The following is a 24493-nucleotide window of genomic DNA, read 5'->3' on the forward strand; positions in this document are numbered from 1 at the left end:
TTCTTGTTGATTCATTTATTTGTTTTTTCTGTCTTACATTCATTTATTTAATAAATAGTTACTAAATACCTGCTACATATACTCTTAGACTTTGCAGGTGACAAATTGTGCACATGGCATCATCCGGGCCCTGAAGGAGCTTATTTGGTACTACAGAAGATTAGATAAGGGTATTGGATATGTCCGTGTGCATCTCGGACTCCCTCTGCGCCGGCTGCCTCCTGCATCTGGTGGAACGTAGAGCACTTGCTTACCTGGGCTCCCTCTTGGCTGTCACTTCATGCCCAGAATTCCTGGCTTTCTCTCACCACTTCTAGACTTGAAGGAAATATTATACTGCAGGACGTGGACTCTGGCCTCCTAAGTGGTTTTCTGAAGGGTCTGGAAATATTTTCTAATGTAGTATTTTGGTTCTGAAATGGACTACTTCAGAATAATTAGTGAGAGGAATAGATGAGTCAGAAATTATGTGACGTACACCTTTTGGAAATACATCACATGTGTTTCTAAGCACAAATCTAGCATAAATACAGACTTGACTCATTATTTGTGGTACTTCTATCAAGTTGCCATGAACACTGAATTGGTGAATACCGAATACTTCCTCCAAACAAAAATATGGGGTTAGGTTTTTGTGAGCCACAACCATTTGCATTATATATATGTTCATTTGCCAACACCCTTGTAAAACAAGGAGTCTCATTATTGAAAATCTGCTTTTTCACATAACCCTTTTCCTGTGTAACACTTAGCAGATATTTAAAATATTGTTCCCAAGATTCCTGATATGCAGAAATTGCCACACCTGCAAGTTGGACATTTTTCACACCATATGGCCTTTTGAATTGTGCAGGTCAGTTACCATATTTTTTATTTTTATTTTTATTTTTTATTTTTTTGGCTTTCACTGTCAGAACAAGGCTGTCCACCATATTTTTAAAAAATTAATCCTCATCTCATGAATCCACACATTTTTCCACTTTTCCACTTTTTCCATGGCTTCATCACACACTGATTACGCTTTAGGACTCTCGAGAGCAGCCACATGTTCATATCAGCAAATGTTCTCTTCCTTTTTCTGGATGTACTGGATTATTGATTTCCAGGGTCCTGGGATCGAGCCCCACATCAGGTTCCTTGCCCCGGGGAGGGGTGGTGGTGGGGGAAGCCTGCTTCTCTTCTGCCTGCCGCTCCCCCTACTTGTGCTCTCTAGCTCTGTCTCTCTCTCTCTCTCTGTCAAATAAATAAATAAATAAATACATCTTTAACAATAATACATGTATTTTCTCTGTAAGGTACATCGTAGTCTTCTTGCACTTAGGAACACTGGACAGCATTTCAGCACTCTGTTTGGGGCCATTTTATACAGTGAAATCACTAACAAAATGCACAAAACTATGAAAAAACATGGCACTAAATATACTATAGAAAGGAAGCTTACTTATAGTATGAAAGCTATAATGAGAATTGCACATCGGGCCACTCAAATTTCTCCCCACTCTGTGTAAACATGTGTCTGGGAATAATCACAAAAGCACTGTGGATATTGATTTGGGGTTACAAATGGATTTTAACAAATAGATGAATTTGCAAGTAGTAAGGATTGCCTGTACATAAAAATCAGTAAGTAAAACCAGAAAGTTAAAGAAAAACAAATTCCCACTAGAGCTTCCAAGTAAGTTAAACTGTATTACAAACAAAATGTTTATAATATTAAAAAACATAGTGTTTTCACCCAGAACTTCACAACAGATTGAAAGAAATACTATTTGTTGAGTTCTCAGCTGTTGAGGGTTTAGGGGAGATAGTGAAATTATGTTTATATAGAATATTTAAAAAGACATTTTTTTACATCTGAGATTTGTGACCATAAAATTTGTACCTTCTATATTAGCTATACGAGGTTCCTTGTAACAGTTCATTATCCTGAAGAACTCAAAAGGCTTTGCATACACATCATGTCAGTTAATCTTAGCAGGGCCATATGCCTGAAACCAAATAAAACAAGGTAACTCTTGGGTAGATTTTACAAATTGGAAAAGCTTTTATATGTGGCCCAGAAACCAAAAGAAGAAAGGAAAAATTGTTCATGATAAAATCTGATTATACTGAAGTATATTTTGCCTTTTGCCTCTCATTTAGGGACAGAAACCCTTCCTCACATTCATTTCCCACATTGTAAAGTAATGAGGAAACCAGAAGACGGTAATGTCAGAGAAGTAATGGGAGGAGAGAATTTCAGGAGAGAGGGAGCGATCCATACATCAAATATCTTAGTGACAGGAAAAAGCCCAAAGAGACTTAGTAGGATGAGACAGTTGGGAGGTCACTGATGATTTGCCTTGAGTAGCTTTGGTGATTGTGGTGAGAATGGCTATTGAAGAACACATGAAATTTGAGGAAGTGGACAAAAGAAAAAAGAATTTTAAGAACAGATACGTAAGTCTTGAGGATGTTTAGAGATTTAGAGATGGAACCAGTAGAGAGGGAGAACAGTCAAGAGACTAGGGCAGATGTTGCAGAAAGACAAGAGGACAGATCCCTTGAAGCTGATTATGCAATAAGGCACTAAGGAGTTAGGGTTGAAGGAAGTTAGGGAAGTTAGGAGTCAGGGCAGGGAGTGGATCTATGAAAGGGGTGGAGGTAGGGTAGACTGAAATAAGAGGGAGGGTCAAGAAAAGAGAATCTTGATGGAATGAAAACAAGTTATAATGGAGTAAGGGAGTCTTAAACCTAGGAGGATGTAGATAGAAATTTGAATTTAAGATTCCAGATGTGAACTTGTTCTGATTAACAAGAAAGTACAGGGTGTGGCCATGAAAGTGGATAGGTGAAGTAGAGGGTGAATGAAGTTTGATGCCATGTTAATTATGTCCTTTTTGTTGCAAGAAAAAGAGACTCTCTTAAATAATAGAGGCCTCTTTCATAATATATAATTCCTAGAAAGCCAACAGGAACCCAGGCAGTTCCAGGGAAGAGCGAATCTCTGTTTCATGACCTGAGTTGGTCCTCAAGCATGGTATCTTTGCTTTTCTTTATATTATCTTCTCCATCCTCTTCTTGTACCCAATTGCTCAGCCTTTTCTGGATTGCAAGTCTAAATTCTGAGGTGAGAAACAGAGATGGCAGTTTGGAAGTGACCCAGAGGAGCCAAAAATAGATTTTTAACATCTCTTTACCAGTAAGACTAAAAAAATAGAAGAAGGCAGGTCTTCTATTTATTTATTTATTTATTATTTTATTATGTTATGTTAATCACCATACATTACATCATTAGTTTTTGATGTAGTGTTCCATGATTCATTGTTTGTGTATAACACCCAGTGCTCATCACATCACGTGCCCTCCTTAATGCCCATCACCCAGTTACCCCATCCCCCCACCAACCTCCCCTCCAACAACCCTCAGTTTGTTTCCTATAGTTAAGAGTCTCTTATGGTTTGTCTTCCTTTCTGATTTCATCTTATTTTTCCTGCCCTTCCCCTATGATCCTCTGTTTTGTTTCTTATATTCCACATATGAGTGAAACCATATGATAATTGTCTTTTTCTGATAGACTTATTTCACTTAGCATGATACCCTCTAGTTCCATCCATGTTGTTGTAAATGGTGAGATTTCATCATTTTTGATGGCTGCCTTATATTCCGTTGTATATATATACCACATCTTCTTTTCCATTCATCTGTTGATGGACATCTGAGCTCTTTCCATAGTTTGGCTATTGTAGATATTGCTGCTATAAACATTGGGGTGCAGGTGCCCCTTCGGATCACAGCGTTTGTATCCTTTGGGTATCTTTTAAAAGAGAAGTATATTCTTCTGCATGTTATATGTTTAAAAAAAAAAAAAGAAGAAGATAGCAGGAGGGGAAGAATGAAGGGGGGGAATCAGAGGGGGAGATGAACCATGAGAGACTATGGACTCTGAGAAACAAACTGAGGGTTCTAGAGGGGAATGGGTTAGACTGGTGATGGGTATTGAAGAGTGCATGTTCTGCATGGAGCACTGGGTGTTATACGCAAACAATGAATCATGGAACGCTACATCAAAAACTAATGTATGGTGATTAACATAACATAATAATAAAAAAAATAAAAGAGAAGTATATTAATAAAAAATATTTGGTAGAACATTTTGCTTCTAGCAGGAAGAAAAGATAGAGGCAGCACACTATCAGAGAAGAGGAATATATATTTTTTCCCGTTTTTCAAAACATGACTTAACTTCATTTAACCAAGAATGATAGTGTCTGTGATGACTATGAGGTGAGTAAAAGGGGGAGAATTTTCATTCCAGTTTAATTGGAAGGATTTGAGGAAGGAAAGTGGACTATTAATTATGAGAAGTGTTTCCATGAAATTGCCATGAAAATGAGGAACAAATTCTAAAAGCTATTCAATTTTTTCTAAGCCATGTTAAATTATACATAGCATTTATTTATTTTTTATTGTTATGTTAATCACCATACATTACATCATTAGTTTTTGATATAGTGTTCCATGATTCATTGTTTGTGCATAACACCCAGTGCTCCATGCAGAACGTGCCCTCTTTAATACCCATCACCAGGCTAACCCCTCTTCCCACCCCCCTCCCCTCTAGAACCCTCAGTTTGTTTTTCAGAGTCCATAGTCTCTCATGGTTCGTCTCCCTCTCTGATTTCCCTCCCTTCATTCTTCCCTTCCTGCTATCTTCTTCTTTTTTTTTTTTCTTAACATATATTGCATTATTTGTTTCAGAGGTACAGATCTGTGATTCAACAGTCTTGCACAATTCACAACGCTCACCATAGCACATACCCTCCCCAGTGTCTATCACCCAGACACCCCATCCCTCCCACCCCACCCCCCCATCCAGGAACCCTCAGTTTGTTTCCTGAGATTAAGAATTCCTCATATCAGTGAGGTCATATGATACATGTATTTCTCTGTTTGACTTATTTCGCTCAGCATAACACCCTCCAGTTCCATCCACATCGTTGCAAATGGCAAGATCTTATTCCTTTTGATGGCTGCATAATATTTCGTTGTATATATATACCACATCTTCTTTATCCATTCATCTGTCGATGGACATCTTGGCTCTTTCCATAGTTTGGCTATTGTGGGCATTGCTCCTATAAACATAGGGGTGCACGTACCCCTTCAGATCCCTACATTTGTATCTTTGGGGTAAATACTGAGTAGTGCAATTGCTGGATCATATGGTAGCTCTATTTCCAACTTTTTTTTTTTTATTATTTTTTATTTTTTTAAAGATTTTATTTATTTATTTGACAGAGAGAGGCACAGCGAGAGAGGGAACACAAGCAGGGGGAGTGGGAGAAGGAGAAGCAGGCTCCCCGCCGAGCAGGGAGCCCGATGCGGGGCTCGATCCCAGGACCCTGGGATCATGACCTGAGCCGAAGGCAGACGCTTAACGACTGAGCCACCCAGGCGCCCCTATTTTCAACTTTTTGAGGAACCTCCATACTGTAGAGTGGTTATACATAGCATTGAAAAGGGAAGATTCACTTTCATTTTCTGAGAGTGTATCTTACTTGGAGAATCATGCCATGAGACATTATTATAGTTTTCATTTCAGTATAGCTGTGTCAGAGGTAAATGATAGGATATTATAGCTGAAAATTTACATAAGATATTAGAGATCAGATTAAAAAAATATCAATATTATGAAGTGAATGAAAAAGCAGAAGTATAATGATCACGTTTATTTGTCAAAATTAATATATTCACTAAATACTGAAAATATTAATCTTTTTTGTTTTAATTATAATTAATAATATGTAACTAAATATGAGCTAATAAAGCAAGGGTGATCATTTTTATTTCAATAATTCAGTTAATTCAACATCTATTGAACATTATGTCTTAGGCACTATACTTGTAGTTACTGAAGAAAGGCTAGACAAAGTTCATTATACCTGATATTTCCAGACATTTAATAATCATATTATGTTGAGATATTTTTGTGCATATAAACTTCATGTGGGCTGCTGTATACTGAAAATAGTATAATTTTAATTTTATTCTTTTGTTGATAGTTTTCTGTTGACACACTTAGCATTTCTATTTCATAAAGTAATTCAATTCTAAAATACAACACATCTTTTTTTTTAAAGATTTTATTTATTTATTTGACAGAGAGAGACACAGCGAGAGAGGGAACACAAGCAGGGGGAGTGGGAGAGGGAGAAGCAGGCTTCCCGCTGAGCAGGGATCCCTATGCAGGGCTTGATCCCAGGACCCTGGGGTCATGACCTGAGCCGAAGGCAGATGCTTAACGACTGAGCCACCCAGGCGCCCTAAAATACAACACATCTTAATCTCATCTTTTTGAGCTTTGGACATTTGAAAGCTACATCTCCAATAATTTTAAGAATTTGTGATGCAAATGTATAATAACATAAATTAAATTTCAAAATATAATTTAGAAAGTATATGTGGTTATTGGCATTATCCATTTTTATTCAAATTAAGTTTCAGTAAGACTGGGCTTCCATAAAATTAATTAAAAGACTGGGCTCTCATATTAATTCCTATATAACATACTCACTATTCATTCAAAGTCCTTCTTTTTCTTCTTTTAAAAGTGTTTCTATAAAGGCTCTGATGTTTCTAAGAGTGGTTTATTTCCTTTTATAATTTCCTGATTCTCCTTTCAGTAGGCATTTATAAAAAATCATCACTATTGCTTGCTTTAAATTCTGTTATGTGCCCCATACCATCTAGTATGTTAAGGTTTAATATTTTTGGTAGCAGAATTAAATAGATTTCCAACACTTAATTCCATTCTATATCAGAGTGAGGTATAACAACATGGCAGAAGTACATTTTTTTTTTAAAGATTTTATTTATTTATTTGACAGAGAGAGAGACAGCGAGAGAGGGAACACAAGCAGGGGGAGTGGGAGAGGGAGAAGCAGGCTCCCCGCAGAGCAAGAAACCCAATGTGGGGCTCGATCCCAGTACTCTGGGATCATGACCTCAGCCGAAGGCAGATGCTTAACAACTGAGCCACCCAGGAACCCCATGGCAGTTTTGAGTGCCACTGAAGTTAGCTTAGAAATAATTAGTATCTAATGTCACAAATATTTAAATATGTAGTATTTTTTTCTGGGAAAATAGTGAAGAAATGCTTTTAAAATTTATTTTACTACCTATGCTACTTCTAGAGAGAGCATAGGAAATTTCTCTTTGTTTATAAAATTGAACTATTTCCTAATTCCTACTTAATAAAATAATGGGAATAATGTATCACAAATCTACACAGAATATTCCACCAGAATAAGAATACACTGACTTAAACAATTCTCATTTTAGTATTTTCCCCTGTTTTTCTAACTTATATTTCTTTAACAGGAGGAGGTAATATGAAATAAATGGTTATCCCCATTCTTCAAGTATGTTAGCCTCTTGTAAATTAAGATTTTACTTAACAAATACCAATATAGAAGTTATTATGTGCCAAGAACTATTCTAAGTGCTTTGTAGCTAGTTAGTCATTTAATCCTTATAACTACCTTTTGAGGTAAATACTATTATTATTCTGAGTCTATAAATGGGGAAACTGAAGCATAGAAATGTCAGGGAAGCTACCTAACTTCACACAGCAAATTAGGTGGTAGAACCAGGGTGTGAATCCAGGTAAGTTGGCTCTTAACCCTATGCTTTGCCACTTCACAAAAACCACTCAGCAATCTTTCCTGCTCCATAAGACATAACCTATTCCTTTTGGAGTTAATGACAATGACATTAATTCTTTTATGATAATTTTTAATAAAACAGAGTTTTTAAAAATTGATTTTTATAAAAATCAATATTATGTTTTTAATCATTAGGACTTAAGGTTGAAAGAGAATTGATACCCAGAGATGCTGTACTTACTTAACAAGGTCTTTGAAAAGGATTTTTACTCCAATAGATGATTTTACTGTCTTTTATCTGGAATGTTTTTGTGATTATTTTGCTAGAATGTATAATTTTGAAACTTACTAGTATTATTTTTTGAAGGTAAGAGTAATAATAGGAAGCTTGTAAATAACCCTTCTCCAATTTATTTTCCCTGGTCTATAATGCAGATATATATATTCAAGGCTTTTATTATAAAGAGTAATTTCATAGATAGGGGTCTATATCTGTGATATAGTATTATTTGTTATATAGAATTTTTTAAGTAGATCATCAAAGCACCCATAGGAACAAATAAAAATCTCTTAAAAGTCTTTGAGTAGCAAAACTTGATTAACTGGAATTCTACAAACCAGGATATGGTTAGTTACTATGGAAATGTTTTTGCATTATACTTCCATGAAAATAAGATGAATAAAAAAGAAAGCAAAGTGATAACAGGGGTTCAGTTAAACGCAGACCATGTCCAAAAATCAGTATAGTTACATTTAGATGCTTAAACCACCTGCATCTAACCTTATAAGTACAATACAAGGAAACATCATGCTTGTAATGATGAGATTTAGGCAAGATATTCTGAAACAATAAAGATACAGTTGGGTTTACTATAGTGGATTTATTGTATTAGAAAAACACATTCATGTATTTTAGGAAAAATACAGCTTTCCCTAACTAATTAATCTGAAAATGAAACCAACCAATGTATTAGGCTGAGTTCCCTAGAATCAGAGCTGGAGATGGTTTGAGGAAGTGCTCCAAGGGGAAGCCTGTAAGAGAGTGAGGAAAGCAAGATAGGGCAGAGGAAGAAGCCAGGCAAATGTGGCTTTGGCTGGACTCCAGCCTTAGCCCAATCCCACATGGAGCACTGCAGTGTAAATGGCACCACGGTTTGCCCACCATTTGGGTAGGGGTCTGAGTTTTTGTACTCCTGCCTCAGTTACCCATTGGCTGAGGCCCACCTGTTAGGTGGGGAGAGGTATCACTTCTCAGGCCCATTTGGGTGGTAGCTCCCATAAACAGGGCATTTCTCAGAAGAGAGTAGCTCAACAATGGATGGAGGAATGTCTGTGTCTATTAGAGGGATCTGAGTGGAGCAACAATAATGTCCCTTACACTAGAAAATCTATTCAAAAAACATTCTAGGAAATCAGCATTTGAGGGCAATAGCATTCTTTGTAATGGAATTTAATCTACATTTTCATAATGAATATAATAGAGAAGAAAGAGCACAACATTGGGAATCAAGTGATCCCCATTTTCTTGTGTGACTCTTAGGCCTCTGGGGTCTCAGCTCTTACCTGTAAAATTCCTGACATGGTTTTTAAGTTCTCTGTCAACTTCAAAATCATTTTCTGTTATTTTCTTTTATTATGCACAGATTTCTATTCATTAAAATGTTGTATTTTCATTTGTTGGATATGCCTTATTTAATCCAGTCATAGGAGCTAGTTTCCAAGATATACTCATTCATTCATTCTTTCATTGATTTATTTAACAAATATTTCTGTGTATCAGAGTTCTAGGTGTTGAAATTATAGACTGAGAGTCTATAATACAGATTTTACATTTTTTTAATATGAAAAAATTTTAAGAAATGTCATTTGAACTGTATGAATTATAGTGAACTATATGAATAAGAATTTTCCTCTTATGGGATGCCTGGGTCGCTCAGTCAGTTAAGCATCTGCCTTCGGCTCAGGTCATGATCCCAGGGCCCTGGGATCGAGTCCTGCATCAGGCTCCCTGCTCCACCGGGAGTCTGCCTCTCTCTCTCTCTCTCTCTCATGAATAAATAAATAAAATCTTAAAAAAAAAAAGAATTTCCTCTTAGAAAAAGAATTAATGTGAATTTATATTAAAACCCCCACATAGTGAGGGGTTAAAAGAAAATGTGACAAGACTATTTTTTCTAGTACTTGAATATGTATGTCATATGGTTCTCTCTCTCTTTTTTTTTTTTAAAGATTTATTTATTTATTTGAGATAGCGAGAATGAGAGAGAGAGAGAGTACATGAGAGGGGGGAGGGTTAGAGGGAGAAGCAGGCTCCTCGCCGAGCAGGGAGCCCGATGCGGGACTCGATCCAGGGACTCCAGGATCATGACCTGAGCCGAAGGCAGTCGCTTAACCAACTGAGCCACCCAGGCGCCCCCTCTCTCTCTTTTTTAACAAGAGGATCCTTGAAAATGAATAAAGAATAAACTATCTATAAAGGTTTTTGCTTTTGTTTTGTACTGTTTACTTGGTGAAAAGCCTTGATGAAAATCATTGAGGAAGCCAGCTTTTTTGCACTTAACCTATAAGATTTTCTGAAGGAAGTTAAATTATGTCAGGAAGAGTGTGAACAATGCTACATGCATCTTCCAGTGGCATAAACAGATAGTAGCAGGCACAAAGGCATGGCGTTTAAACAGGCAAAAGAAGAAACCAACTGGGAAGTGAACCTTATAAATTAATTAAAATATTACTACTTAGCAGCAAGGAGGAATTGACAGAAAAAGTGGCCTTCAACATACAGTACTTACTTGTAGTGTTATTGTATAATACTTAACTTACCTATTTAATAAACGGTAATAACTTATTTATTTATATTCAGTGTAATGAGTTTTCACTATTATCTCAACGTCTCATCATTAACTCTTGCCAGATACTGTTTTAGAGCAGGAATGCCTGACTCTGGAGAGACCCAGGCGTTAACAACATTGTTGCCCCAGTGGGCAGGCACCATTCTAACTGGTTTCCCTATTGTTCAGTCTCTCTTGTAGAGAGGAGGGAAAGGAAGTCTGTCATCATAGAGTGTACCATTATGCAGGTCAATTCACTTAAACCGACCCTATTTGGAAGTGGCGGATTTCTTAAATGTGTTTACTTAACATACCTGTTTTCATGTCAAATTATTTTCCAAAATAAAAAGTATTTGTACTTTTCCCCCCCACAGGAATATTATGCACTTTCTATACACAAAGAAGGTAGGTAAAAAAGAGTACTGGTGACTTAAATCATCTTGCTTTTTTTCTAAGATACCAGAATATGCATAGCATGATAGTGCTTTATGCAAAATCTGTAGTTAAGATAATAAACACATGAAAATATAGAATCTGTTGTGAGGTAATGTAATTTAGAATAATACTGTATTGATTTAAAGGATAGCACATTTTGCACTGGGTAATAGATGACCATTATTTTTTGTCTGCTAGCATTTTTTTTTTCTTGAAATGCCCCTCCCTGCTCTGAGGGCTATTGATCAAATCTTCCCACCCCCCACCCTCCTCCACCAAGAGGGATACACTGATCCAAGCTGGGTCCATCATAGGCATCCTCAGAATTTTTATTTATTTATTTATTTATTTATTTATTTATTTATTTATTTTGCTGGAACCAGAGGGCAGGAGGGCTGTATATCTGTGGAACTGTTAGTTTTGCACTAAAGAAAACCTAATGGTAGAGCCAGGGAGCAGATCTTTACCACCTCAGTAGGTAGCACTGGCCATGAATGAAGACAGAGGAGGGAAAAGTTAAGATGGGGCTAGAGGTCAAGACACTATTTGAGCCCCTAGAACTAGCTTCAGCTCTGCCACTGTAGATCCCTAGATTTTTAGTAAATGAATTGAAAATGTTTTCTTTTCACTTAAGCTAGTGTTAATTGGGTTTCTCTCACTTGTGACCAACAACGAATCCTGACCAATATCCATGTAGTTTTTTGTAAATATTTAATTTCTAAAAAATTAAAAAGTAGGAATACTAATTCTTATAAATGTATAGCTTGATATATGTCAAAATATTTTAAAAATCCATCAGATAATAAAGTTATTGTATTAATTCATCTATACAGTCTTGACAAATATTACATTTTAGAATACTATGCTAGGTAGATCCTTAGTTATAACCATATCACATAACAGAGCATAGTTGTTTAAAGTGTGGGTTCTGGAATCCAGTCCTTTGATTTTGAGTTGCAGCTCAGCCAATTATAAACTCTGGGCTTCACTTCTCTCTATCTCAGTTTCCTTATCTATAAAATTAAGTTTGCCTCAGTCAGAATGGCTAAAATTAACAAGTCAGGAAATGACAGATGTTGGCAGGGATGTGGAGAAAGGGGAACCCTCCTACACTGTTGGTGGGAATGCAAGCTGATATAGCCACTCTGGAAAACAGTATGGAGGTTCCTCAAAAAGTTGAAAATAGAGCTACCATACGACCCAGCAATTGCACTACTGGGTATTTACCCCAAAGATACAAATGTAGTGATCCGAAGGGGTACATGCACCCCAATGTTTATAGCAGCAATGTCCACAATAGCCAAACTATGGAAAGAGCCAAGATGTCCATCGACAGATGAATGGATAAAGAAGACATGGTATATATACACAACAGAATATTATGCAGCCATCAAAAGGAATGAAATCTTGCCATTTGCAATGATGTGGATGGAACTGGAGGGTATTATGCTGAGCGAAATAAGTCAATCAGAGAAGGACATGTACCATATGATCTCACTGATATGAGGAATTCTTAATCTCAGGAAACAAACTGAGGGTTTGCTGGGTGGTTTGGGTCATAGACATTGGGGAGGGTATGTGCTATGGTGAGTGCTGTGAATTGTGTAAGACTGTTGAATCACAGACCTGTACCTCTGAAACAAATAATACATTATATGTTAAAAAAAAGAAGAAGATAGCAGGAAGGGAAAAATGAAGGGGGGGGATATCAGAGGGGGGGACGAACCATAGAGACTATGGACTCTGAGAAACAAACTGACGGTTCTGGAGGGGAGGGGAGTGGGGGGATGGGTTAGCCTGGTGATGGGTATTAAAGAGGGCACGTATTGAATGGAGCACTGGGTGTTATATGCAAACAATGAATCATGGAACACTACATCAAAAACTAATGATGTAATATATGGTGATTAACATAGCATAATAAAATAAATAAATAAATAAATAAATAGACTGACCAACAAAAAAAAAAAATTAAGTCTGCAAGGGAACCATCCTCACAAGGTCATTGTGAAGGCTCAGTGTAATAATGCATGTCAAGTGTGCCTGGAACATAGTAAGTGGTCTATAAATGTTAGCTACTCTTATTAACGTCATTATTTTTTGGGGTCCATGGACAAAATTTATATCATAATGAAAGCTATTAGTGGTAGCTGTAGGAATGTCAGTGATGAAAAAGAGAAGGACTGGACTGCAGTCTGGGAAAGTACGACCATGTGGTAATATTCATGATAAAAGCCAACTGATCTGTTTAGGTGGTGAGTTGGCATGAGCCCTAAACAGTGCATTTATAGACCTCTGTGCCCTCAGCTAGAATGTTTCTGTATGGGCGAAAGGAAAGTGAAGGGAAAGCAAAATTTCCATATTATTTATTTCTGGCTGATAATTGATATTGTTGAGGAATTTTAAGAGATTGGAGATACGTAATACAGTGTTATCTGCATAGCATGTTCAAGCCTATGTAGTGAAATGTAGCCCATGTGTCTGAGGACAATTTTACTACTGTATGTGTGTATGTGAGAAACATCTTCTGGCCTCACTTATATATGAAAGAGAACTAGGAACAGATCAACAAGCATTGGGATCTATTCAATGTACCCCATGGGATTAACATGCTGTTTTGGGTCATCAAAGTGAGGAAGCCATAAATAGAGAAGAGCTTAGCATTGGCATGGCATGGAAAGAAGACAGGTAGACAGCGTTTCTTTGGAAATTTTTATAGGCACTATACAGCAATTCACTAGGCTACAACCTACCAACATATGGAGCTTGTGGCAGCCATGTGATTCACCAGGGGATTATTTATACACTCAGAAGGGAGTTTATTGCTAACACCTATTCTATGATTTCCTAAGGGACCTGGATCTACAAATCAGTAGAGACCTTAGTGAACTGTAATCCATATTTGTTCATATAATTACCTTCAGTCTAGAGAGGAGTATAGGGGAAATTATATATCCTGGTTCATTGCTGTCACTATTCCTTTTTCAAAATCTAATATACAAAAATTTCATAGTTCTAAAATTGTATATCTTTATATTTGCAACATTAAATGTGCATAAAGAAAGGTATTCTAAATTAAATGTGGTTTGGGAATTACACATTTTAAAAGGGTATAATTTTCAACCTTTAATCTATAAAGAACTTCTGCACTAAAGACCAGTTTTGGACAAGATCCAGTCTCGATAGTATGTTACTCGAGTGTAGACACCAGGCTTGTTTGGGAGAGCACATTCATCTCCCCAGCTTACAATGCCAGCAAGGAACCAAGTGCCTTTATAATCTGCACCAACCAGAGGTCCGCCGGAGTCACCCTAAATAGAAAAAGGAAACATACAATTACTATACTTTAAAGATGAATACTGCTTATTTTTCTCTTCTGTAATAAAGACAGGGAGATGCAGAGAAAGGGGAAAAAACCCTAGATATTTCAATATTGAATGGAGTGATACAAGTATTTGTTCTTTTGTGGCTGGCTTATTTCACTTAACACAGTGTCCTTTAAGTTTCGTCCATGTTGAAGCATGTGTCAGCATTTCCTTCTTCTTAAGGATGAATGATAGTCAATTTTATGTATGTACAACATTTTATTTATCCACTTATCCATCAATGTACTCTTGGGTTGCTTCATCTTTTGGCTATTGTGAATAATGCTCCTATGGATTAAATGTACAAATATCTATTTGTGTCCCTGCTTTCAATTCTTTTGTGTATATGCCCAGAAATGGAATTGCTGGATCATATCGTAATCTATTTTTAATTTTTTGAAGAACCTCCATGCTGTTTTCCATAGAGGCTGTACTAACAGTACACAAAGCTTATTTTATAATTTTTAAAAATTTAATCTCTTAGTTTCAAATTCATAAAGTGGAGAACAATAGATAGCATCTCTCCATTTCTTGTCCTTGTCTCTTTTGACTTCCTAGCTTACCTGTATCAGCCCACATCTGTATTTACACTCATTGTCAGATAAATGGGGATATTTAGTTCTTTCCAAGGCTAATCCCTCCACCTGTTCTCTGGATCAAGGGCACTGTTCTATCAATAATCTTCTCTTGTTTGCTTTTCCTAATATGTCTTCATTTCCTGCACTGTCTTTCCCTGCCAGGCATATACATTTTTTTTTTTCAGTTTTGCCCATCTGAAAAAATGACAGCCTTTCTGGATCTTAAGACCTCCTCTATTGCCCTAATTATCTTCCTTTCATAGCTAAATGGGTTGAAGTAGTAGTTTATATTGAAATTTCTGTTTTCTTATCTTATTTTCAACTTTCTCCTAAATGGTTTTTCTTTCCACCAATGAACCTTCTAAACTTTACCAATAAACAATTGAAGTTGACACTCTTTCCAGCATCTATCTCACTCTTTGGCATGTGTCACTATTGACTATTCCCTTTTTCTCTGATCCCTGGAATCCCATGACACCAATTTCTTATTGTTTTTTGTTTTTCTGATCTTTATTATCTCTTACTGTTAGCCCCTTAAAAAACTATACCAGAGTTCTATTACTTAGGTGCTTCTTATTTTATATAGTTTATCTGAGCAATTGTATTGATAACTCATGCATTTACCACCCAGATGACAATAACTTTCAGATATGTATGTACAGCCAGAACTCTTTCCTGAGCCCAAGGTTTTTATTTCTAATGGCACACTGGACATAAATGCCTGGCAATTAGATCATCATTAGTAATCTTGGCTTGAATACTTTCACTGGTCTGGTGGGGCGAAAGTCTGCAAGCACTGGGTTAGAGAGTGATTAAGTTGAGAATATGGAACAATGATAGTAAACTATTCTGTAGAGATTTGACCAAAAAGGGAAAAAGAAAGAGTAGGATATATATATATATATATATATATATATATATATATATATATTTTATATTCTATATGAAATTTTATATGGTTGCAATCATGTCTCAACTCAGATAAATCACTGGGTTAGGTACCATATTTGAAATATGGTGCAATTTTTACCCTATCATTTGTAAAATTGTTACTCCAATATACACCTCACTAAATTTTATTTGGAGTTGAAAAAAAGACATAAATATATAAGCTGATGGGAACCCTGTCCCTTTCGATACTGTCTGATGTTGCAGTACACATATATCTATCTGCATTTTATATACTGAAAAGTTATCCTCAGGGGACATGCTAGTGGCAGCAAAGGAAAACCAAGTTTGCATCTTTCTCCTAACATAGCCATGCAGATGGACTAGAAGAGCATGATTCAACTACATGATTCATTACTTGTATTTACATGACTGGAGTCAACAAAAAGAATACCATATTGGTGGTGCCTAAGACACTCAAATATTGGAGTTTGTATGTATATATCTACATATTTATACAAAGCAACAACAAAATCTTTCTTTCTTTGTTTTCTCTCTTTACCCTAATTAGTGCCCCATAAATCTTCTGTGGCTGCCTCACCTAAAACCCTGTGATGTAGGATATATTAAGGGAGAGACCTAATAATATTTGCAGAATATGTGGAAGAGCCCATTGGGGTGGGGCAGTTTGGAAAATATGGAAGAAAGTTCAAATTAATGTAACTAATTTGTGTGGAGAGAGAGGGGATGAAGAATACAGACAAAAGGTTAGATTTGAAAAGTAGAAGAAATTTGTCCTGAGCCTGGAAGGTGAGGATAAGTACAAATATAAATTTGTCATGTAGAAAAGAAATTAAAGTTGATCTCATGATTTCGTTCATTCTTTTTTCTAGTTAGTATGAGGAAATGTCATATGTTAAGGAATATAAAGGCATATAGGGACACATTTCAATAATGCAATGAAAGGCTGACATAGACTATAAAGGATGCATTAAAGAATTCTGTAGTGTGTTAAGGACCCAGCTGTGATTATATGACACCAGTTTACAAGGCTGCAAGATTTCTTCTAGTTGTGCTCAGGAGCTTATGTATAGGAGCCAATAAAATAGTCGTGTTGCTCTGTGGTTGGAGAATATTAGCATGGGTGTGGGGAAGTAGAAGATGGTGAAGTCACTGAGGGTGCTGTCAATGGAGTGGTTGAAATAATAAAACCTCTAGGCTGCATAAGGTTAGAAGAGAGTCATGGTGCTGAGGGGTGATGGACTGAGAGAAAATCGAGAGAAACTGGGATTTAAAGTTGTCATAACTTTGAAGAATAGGGTTAGTGGGACAGTTGGAAAGATGGGAATCTGTAATTATTGATGATAATTATGTATTTCAAGTACTTATTTGTATGTTTTCTCGTTCCTAGAGTGCAGGAATAATGCTTTATTCACTTTTAACTCCTCTGCACCTAGCACAGGGTCTGGCCCCTCATAATCCATAAAAACTAATGAATAAAATATAGGGTCTTTCTGGATTTACCACTGATTCTGCCTGCCTAGATAACTGCAGTAGTACTTTTGTTAACTCTGAGACTATTGCTTATAAATAGCATCAGAGGTGTTTGAAGCATATTAAGCATAAGGAAAGGCAGCTTAGTGTAGCATTCAGAGTATAGGCTGTGTAGCCCAATGTCCTCTGTTTAAGTCCGAGTTCTACCACTTAATACCTGTGTGAGTTTAAACAATTTACTTGGTCTCCTTATCTCAGTCTCTTCAGCTGAGAAATAGGGCTTATAATAGTACAAATGTACACTACAGAATTATCATAACTAGAATAAATTAATATTTGTAAAGAGCTTAAAACAGTGCCTGCTACATGGAGCATTGTTAAATAAACTAAATATTTAGGGTATTGGAACCACCCTCAATTAAGAAAGCTCCATGATCATTAGGTTGGGTGTTGGATTCAGTTGGGTGCTTCTCACTGAAAGAGGGCCAATCTAACTAAAGTTGCCAATATTCCATTCATCTCTTTATTGCTTATTCCAAATTTAGTCTCTTCCCCACTCCTACTGACAGCTTCTTATATAAGTAGGAGTGGTTTAGCACTTTAGTATTTTAACTTAATAAGTATCTTTTTTTTTTTTTTTAAAGATTTTATTTATTCATTTGAGACACAGAGATACACAGAGAGAGAGCATGAGCAGGGAGAGAGGCAGAGGGAGAGGGAGAAGCAGGCTCCCCGCTGAGCCAGGAGCCCGATGCGGGGCTCGATCCCAGGACTCTGGGATCATGACCTGAGCCGAAGGCAGACGCTTAACCATCTGAGCCACCCAGGCGCCCCACTTAATAAATATCTTATTAAATACTAAAAATGTTTTCTTTTGAGAAAATTGAACAAGTAAATTGGAATTAAAAACCACAAGAAAAAAAATCTTGAAAATGGAGTGCCTGGGTGGCTCAATTGTTAAGCGTCTGCCTTCGGCTCATGTCATGATCCCAGGGTCCTGGGATCTGAGGGGCTCGTCGGGCTCGCTGCTAAGTGGGAAGCCTGTCTCTCCCTCTCCCACTCCTGCCCCCACTTGTGTTCCCTCACTCGCTGTCTCTCTCTGTCAAATAAATAAATAAAGTCTTAAAAAAAAAAAAAAAAAGGAAGAAAATGGAATAGGCAGATTTACCTGGCAGGCATCCACACTTCCCTTCAGGAACCCGGCACACAGCATTCCAGGTGTGATCACACCACCATATACCTCTTCACTGTTGCAGGTTTTATTATCTATAATCTTCACTAGTCCTTTTTGGAGTATATTAGGACTTGTTCCTAAAGGAAGAAAATTATACAACTTTTGCTAAGTTAATATTAATATCTCTGACTAGGTTTATTAGTACCTAATACTATGCATAATTTCCAAGTCAATGTAAAACATACATTTTAATTAGACTTTTGTCTCCTTTCTTAGTTTCTTAGTAACCTTAGAAAACAAAATGAAAAATTCATATTCCAGAAACATACATTTTATAATCATTTTAAGATTTTCTGCTGTTACAGTAATTCTGAATCTTAGAATTAATTTTAGATTTATTTTTTTGTACTTTCAGATGCATTTATGAACAGAAATAGCTACTAAATCTTTACATTATTAAGGTCATGGGGATGCATTGCCTTGTCACTTAGAGTTACTCATTTCTCCTCATCAAAAATGTCCAATACTCTGCAGTCTTGTTTGTTTAGTCTAGTACTTACCTGCATAAAACAAATATTTATTATATTTCGTGGTTATTGTCTTTTCTTGCTAAAAATGTAAGCTTTATGAGGGCAGGAATATTTACCTATTTTATTCATTAATATATCCAAACCACTCAGACCTGTATTTGGAATAAAGGTGGTAATCAAGGTAAATATTTATAGAATGAATGAATGAATAAAATGGAGGAAAATGAATTACTTCTTCAAATAATGCATTTCTACAAAAACTACAAAAAATTTAAGGGAAATTATGGTAAAAGCTCTATGAAATTGTAGTTTCTGTATGAATGTGGTTGAGGATAATTTTCAATCCATTGCACATTATCCTCTTTAAAATGATCTAGAGAAAGTATTTCTCAGGTTTAGTTATGATTTGGAGTGTTTTTTTTTAACTCCTAAAACTCAAATTCAAACCATGTAGTGGAGGAAGGTTAGGAACTCACCATCAGACTTTAATGTTCCCCATCCAGTGACCACCACATCTGAATTGGGTGGGAATGTGTAAGTAGCTTCTGGAAGACATGCTCTTCGGATGCTGCTTGTATATAATACTGGTGAGGACAGATGCACAACAGCAATGTCATTATCATGTGCGGGGTAATGGTAGTTTTCATGAATTATAATATCCTTGATACTTCGCTGTACTTGTGGGTCACTTAAAAGAATCCCAAAACTAACATTCCATTCTTTGGGATCCCTGGCCCTAAAGAAAATAGATTTATTTATTAAAAATCCTGTATTTCAGAGTTGTAGGAATTAATATCTTATATATTTTAAAACAATTAGATAAGTATTGAATACCTGTAGTGCATTTAACATACAAAAGTAAAGATATATGTAAGAGAAAAAATAAAAACAATAACATGAATAAACTTTGAATATTCAATAAGCTATATTTTATTTTTTATCTTTTCTTCATAAGATATATTTTAAAAGATAAGCCATGGGAACTCATTTTATCTGTCCAGAAAGTCTCAAGAGTATTTAGAAAGATAAATATGATAAGACAAGATAGTAAGATTAAATAAAAAGTGGGCAAGATTATGGGACAGAGTAAACTTATGGAAATTAAGGAAATAGCCTAAATCTTCTTTTATAATCATTAAAAACTATAAATAGGAAGATATTTCTGACTTTTGCTCTTATTTGTTAATCAAGGGTTTGTATACTAAGCAGTGAAAAATAGTGCTGTTAGAACATTTCAAAGTCTCAAGTTTAAGAGGGATTTTTATTTAAAAATAAAACCAGTAAGTGCTACATAAAGCCAATAGAAATTAGTAAAATGAAACCTCAAACAAAAGGGTAAAAACAAAGCAAACACTTGGTGCAATAATATATCCTTTAAAGAAATAATAATTTCACATCGGACTATAATATATATGGGAGGATACAGGATGAATTCAAATATTTATGACTAAATAAATAAAATCAGATGAAATAATGATGAGAAAGAAATAGAAGACCAGTGCTCAGTTTGGGATTTATAGTTTCTTTATAAAATTGAATTCAGTCTAGCTTAGCGAGTCTCAACTGAGGGCTATTTTGTCCTCCAGGAGACATTTGGTGTTAACTGGAGACATTTTTGGTTGTCAGTCCTGGGGGGCATGCTACTGGCATTTGGTGGGTAGGGGCCAGGGATGCTGCTAAATATCCTATAATGCACGGGACAGCCACTCCCATAATTAAGAATTATTTGGACCAAATATAATAGTACCACTGTTGACAGATCCTGTTCTAGCCTGAATATATCTTTTTTTAAAAAAACTGATTCATTGAGTAATTTTGAGAGTATACTTCACAATATCAAACATTTGGAGGCATAGTTGTATGGCCATATTCTTGAAAGGTATGTATCAGACTTTTGGTGCATGAGTGGCTTCGAGGCTTTTTGTGGTCCAGAGCTTACTTTATGAAGCAGTGAGCAGCAGTGACAAGCCAGCTGTTACTAATCAGAGTGGCTCCACATCGGTGGACACTGTTCTGTTGCAGGCTAGCTTGCCAAGGCCATTCCCCTTCCTGGGCATCCATGCCCCCTACTATCTTGTTGCCAGAAGGAGTTATTGTTCGTTGTCCACAACCTGCTCAAAATAGAGTTCATTAGCATACAATGATATTGATATTGCTTATGCACGCATTGCTATAGTAAACAAACTCTCATAATAAGATTAACTGAGGAAAAGCCCATAGTCTTGGAGAAGTTAGGACAAACTGTGGACATGAGATTTCCTGAGAATTCATTCAAAATAGAGATTGACATCTTCCTCCCCCATCCTCATCAGTCACATCTACTCTCCGTGTACCTGCATGGCATTGCTCTGATCTGTTATAAGAAGCAAGTGAAATGAAATGTTTGAATTTGGAAGATAATAATCAGTAACGAGTTACTAAGTTATTATGGAAATGTGTGCCTTTTAATTTTGTGAGCAGTTGTGATTGCTCTGAAACATTCATAAGAAAGAGTGAATGGCTGTGAATGTCAATGGGATATTGACAAGAGACAGAGTAGACAGAAATGTGTTCACATTCAAGTTACAATCCACAATATCTGGCTAAAAAGAATGACACATGAAGAGAGCCAGCCCTTTCCCAAAGTGATATGCTTCTCTGCATCAGGACTGTGCTCTCATGTCAACTTAGATCCAAAGAACCTGCTAGACTCTTTTAAGTCTTTAAAGCAAATCTGCAGTAATAGTACAGCTTCACTATAATTCTGTCTCTCTCTGATTCTCTTGACTATGTCATCTTACTCTAACTAAAGCACTGAGCTTGTTCCTTGACAATTTATGGTATCTTTTACTAGAGATTGTCAGCCTCATTAATTAAATTTTTTAGAGGGCAGGAACTATATCTTTTTAAAAAATATATTTTTAGAAACTATCATGGAGAACCTATCACTTATAAGGAGCTCGATAAATGTTTATAGAAATGAAGTCTATGTCATATGACCCACAAGACATCTTGAAATAAAAATATTTGACTTCTGGAATGGGTATGTTCCTAACATTTAGAGAATGAGAAAAACTTGCCATAATCAATGCAGTGGACATCGATGAAAGCAGTGGTTCTCAATCAGGGACAATTTTACATTCCACCCCTAACCCCAGAAGAAATTTGGCAATATCTGGAAATATTTTTGGTTGCCATAATTTGTGGGAGGGGTGTGCACTACTGGTAGGTAGAGGCCAGGGATGCTGCTAAAAATGCTATAATGCATAGGACTGTTCCTGAAACAAAGAATTGTCTGGCCTAAAATGTTAATAGTGTTAAGGTTAGGAAACTCTGAGTTAGAGAAAGGTATTTGTATCAAGAATGAGAACTTTAAATTAATTGGAAAGGTAGATGGTCAATTGCTTCACAGGGATGTGACAAGGTAACATCTGGAGATAGTCGTTCCTGAAGGTGGAAAGGCATCAGAAGCACAGGGAGGGACATGTGGACTTTTAAAATGGTCTTTACTAGCCCTCTGAAGTCCTTAAATTTGTATGTTGCTTCTGATTCTAGATTGTTCTCTCTGATGCAATCTAAACTTCGGATTGTTAAGGCATCCTTTTCATAAAAACCACTTACTGAAGCAGAGCCTAGGTGGTTGTTATTTTTGAATGAGAAAGTCTCACTTTTGACTCACTGAATGTAACTCCCTTTTCTTTTTCTCTTTCTTTCCACTCCCTTATTATGGAATCTGCAGGGGATAAAACAAATAACTCAGAACCCAAAGGTATAATGGTTCCTCCCTATCCTCCCTTCTGTTTGGACAACTCCTAAAGGAAGTTGGCTTTTACTCAACTTCCTTCAGGGAAATAGAAAAACAAAGATGCTTCTCTGTGGGCTAGGAGAGCCTCCCTGGGGTGACTCTACTTTCCTGTTTGTGCTTTTGTTCAGAATTGTAATCTAATTTATATTCATGCATCAATTTCCATTCTGAGTTCTCATTTGCTCATCGTTGCTGTGTCTGTTAAGCTTCTAGCTGCCACCTCTGCAATATTACCTTGTTATTTACCTCTGCTGAAATCTTACATGGCACCTTGTAGCTTTTGTTATATCAGAAGAGGTCATATGGCAAATTTCAAGAACTTAAGGAATATAATGAAGACTTGATGGCTAATACTTCCAGAAACATCAAAGAATCTACCAAGCTCTTACAGCCTCCATACTCTTCTAACTTCCATTCCATCATTTATTACTATAATATACTTTGTCATGTACCAAACTCTATTCTTTCTTTAATCCTGTTTGATTTTTCTTGCCTACCTTTCCCCTCTTGCTATTTATTTAAAGTAAAATTAAAACCTCAGATAGGCCAAGTCAAGTTCAGAATACTGGTCTGGATGGTTCCTTAGTGTTCTAGCTAGGGGATGTACAAATTGGCTGATCTCTTTCTTACTGCTCTTTTTATTCCTGTTTTGATTACATCTCTTCTGCCAACCTGACACATTTTTAATTGTGGATTTTGATTGTATCAGTACTAAAATTTTTAATTGGAATGACTGACTTTAAGGTGTCCTATTAAGTAGCTTGAGGACTGTTCAGTCAAAATATATCAGAGAGAAAAATAATCTAATACAGCTTTGTGGTTAAGTTTTGCCCAGGTTGCTCAACTCTGCTATGACTGAAAGGTAGTAAGAGTCATCAGGGTTGGTGTCACCGGGCCCTGGAGGGCAATTTCCAGCTGCCCTAATTAGTCTCAGTGCCCAGGTAGGAGCAGTGGTCCTCTGATAGCCTGCGACAGGTTCCAGCAACCCTGGGGATCATATTTCTCAGGGCGGCTGGTGGGAGAGTGGAAGCAGAATGCCTTCGCCAGCAAGCAAGCTGCTTGCATGCAAGTCTCAGCACATGAAACTTGGCTTGCATGATCAGAATTCCACAGTGAGTTCCCAGGCCTACAGTTTTTATAGGTAGAATAAAATATACAACTGACATCTACTGAGTGCTTATTATGAGCTGTGTACTTTTGTAAGTACCTTAGTTGTGCTTTTTTTGTCATTGCAACAGCTTGGAACTGAAGGTTTGAGAAACTAACTAACCATCCAGTTAGTACATGTTGGACCTGGGTCTCAAAACTGATGTGTAGCTGGTTTTAGATCCTAAGTTCATAATTACCACTGCTTGTCCCTAGATCCCCTCTGCCATTATGGCATGTAATAATGTGTTTCTCATTTAAAATCAATTTATAGCAGTCAATCAATGATATCAGTCAATTTAAGACCAACCACAGTCATCTTTTCCCAAGTTTCTAAAAGCAGGCTTCCCATTACATCTTTATGGACACCGTATTGATTGTCAAGTGGAGGTCTTTTTTTTGCCATTCAGGGAATTAAATTTCACTAGAAAATAACTCTTTGTTAATGAACTTACAAACATGGAGAAGATTTTCTGCTGTCGGCATTGCAATATCTAAAAGTCAAAGAAAAAGGAAAAGGAAATATTTACATTTATGGACATATTCTTTAACATTAATACTAATAATTTTGTTTTGAGGAACACATTATTCTGTAAATATAATCCAATTATTCAATCTTGACTCT

General features: G+C 36.4%; 1 protein-coding gene across 1 annotated transcript in view; it reads right to left on the reverse strand.

The window, feature by feature from the left end:
- Window positions 1–14058: 14058 nt before the first annotated feature.
- The window catches only part of LOC116629135 (transmembrane protease serine 11C-like), a 61165-nt gene continuing 50730 nt past the window's right edge, over window positions 14059–24493 (reverse strand). The window contains exons 6-10 of the mRNA XM_032399435.1: window positions 24324–24362; window positions 20878–21049; window positions 19415–19674; window positions 18403–18545; window positions 14059–14220 (exon numbers count right to left, since the gene is read on the reverse strand). Coding sequence (XP_032255326.1) covers window positions 14059–14220; window positions 18403–18545; window positions 19415–19674; window positions 20878–21049; window positions 24324–24362 — 776 coding nt within the window. The remainder of the gene's footprint in view (window positions 14221–18402; window positions 18546–19414; window positions 19675–20877; window positions 21050–24323; window positions 24363–24493) is intronic.

Source organism: Phoca vitulina, unplaced genomic scaffold (genome assembly GCF_004348235.1).
Source record: "Phoca vitulina isolate PV1807 unplaced genomic scaffold, GSC_HSeal_1.0 scaffold3, whole genome shotgun sequence".
NCBI lineage: Eukaryota > Metazoa > Chordata > Mammalia > Carnivora > Phocidae > Phoca > Phoca vitulina.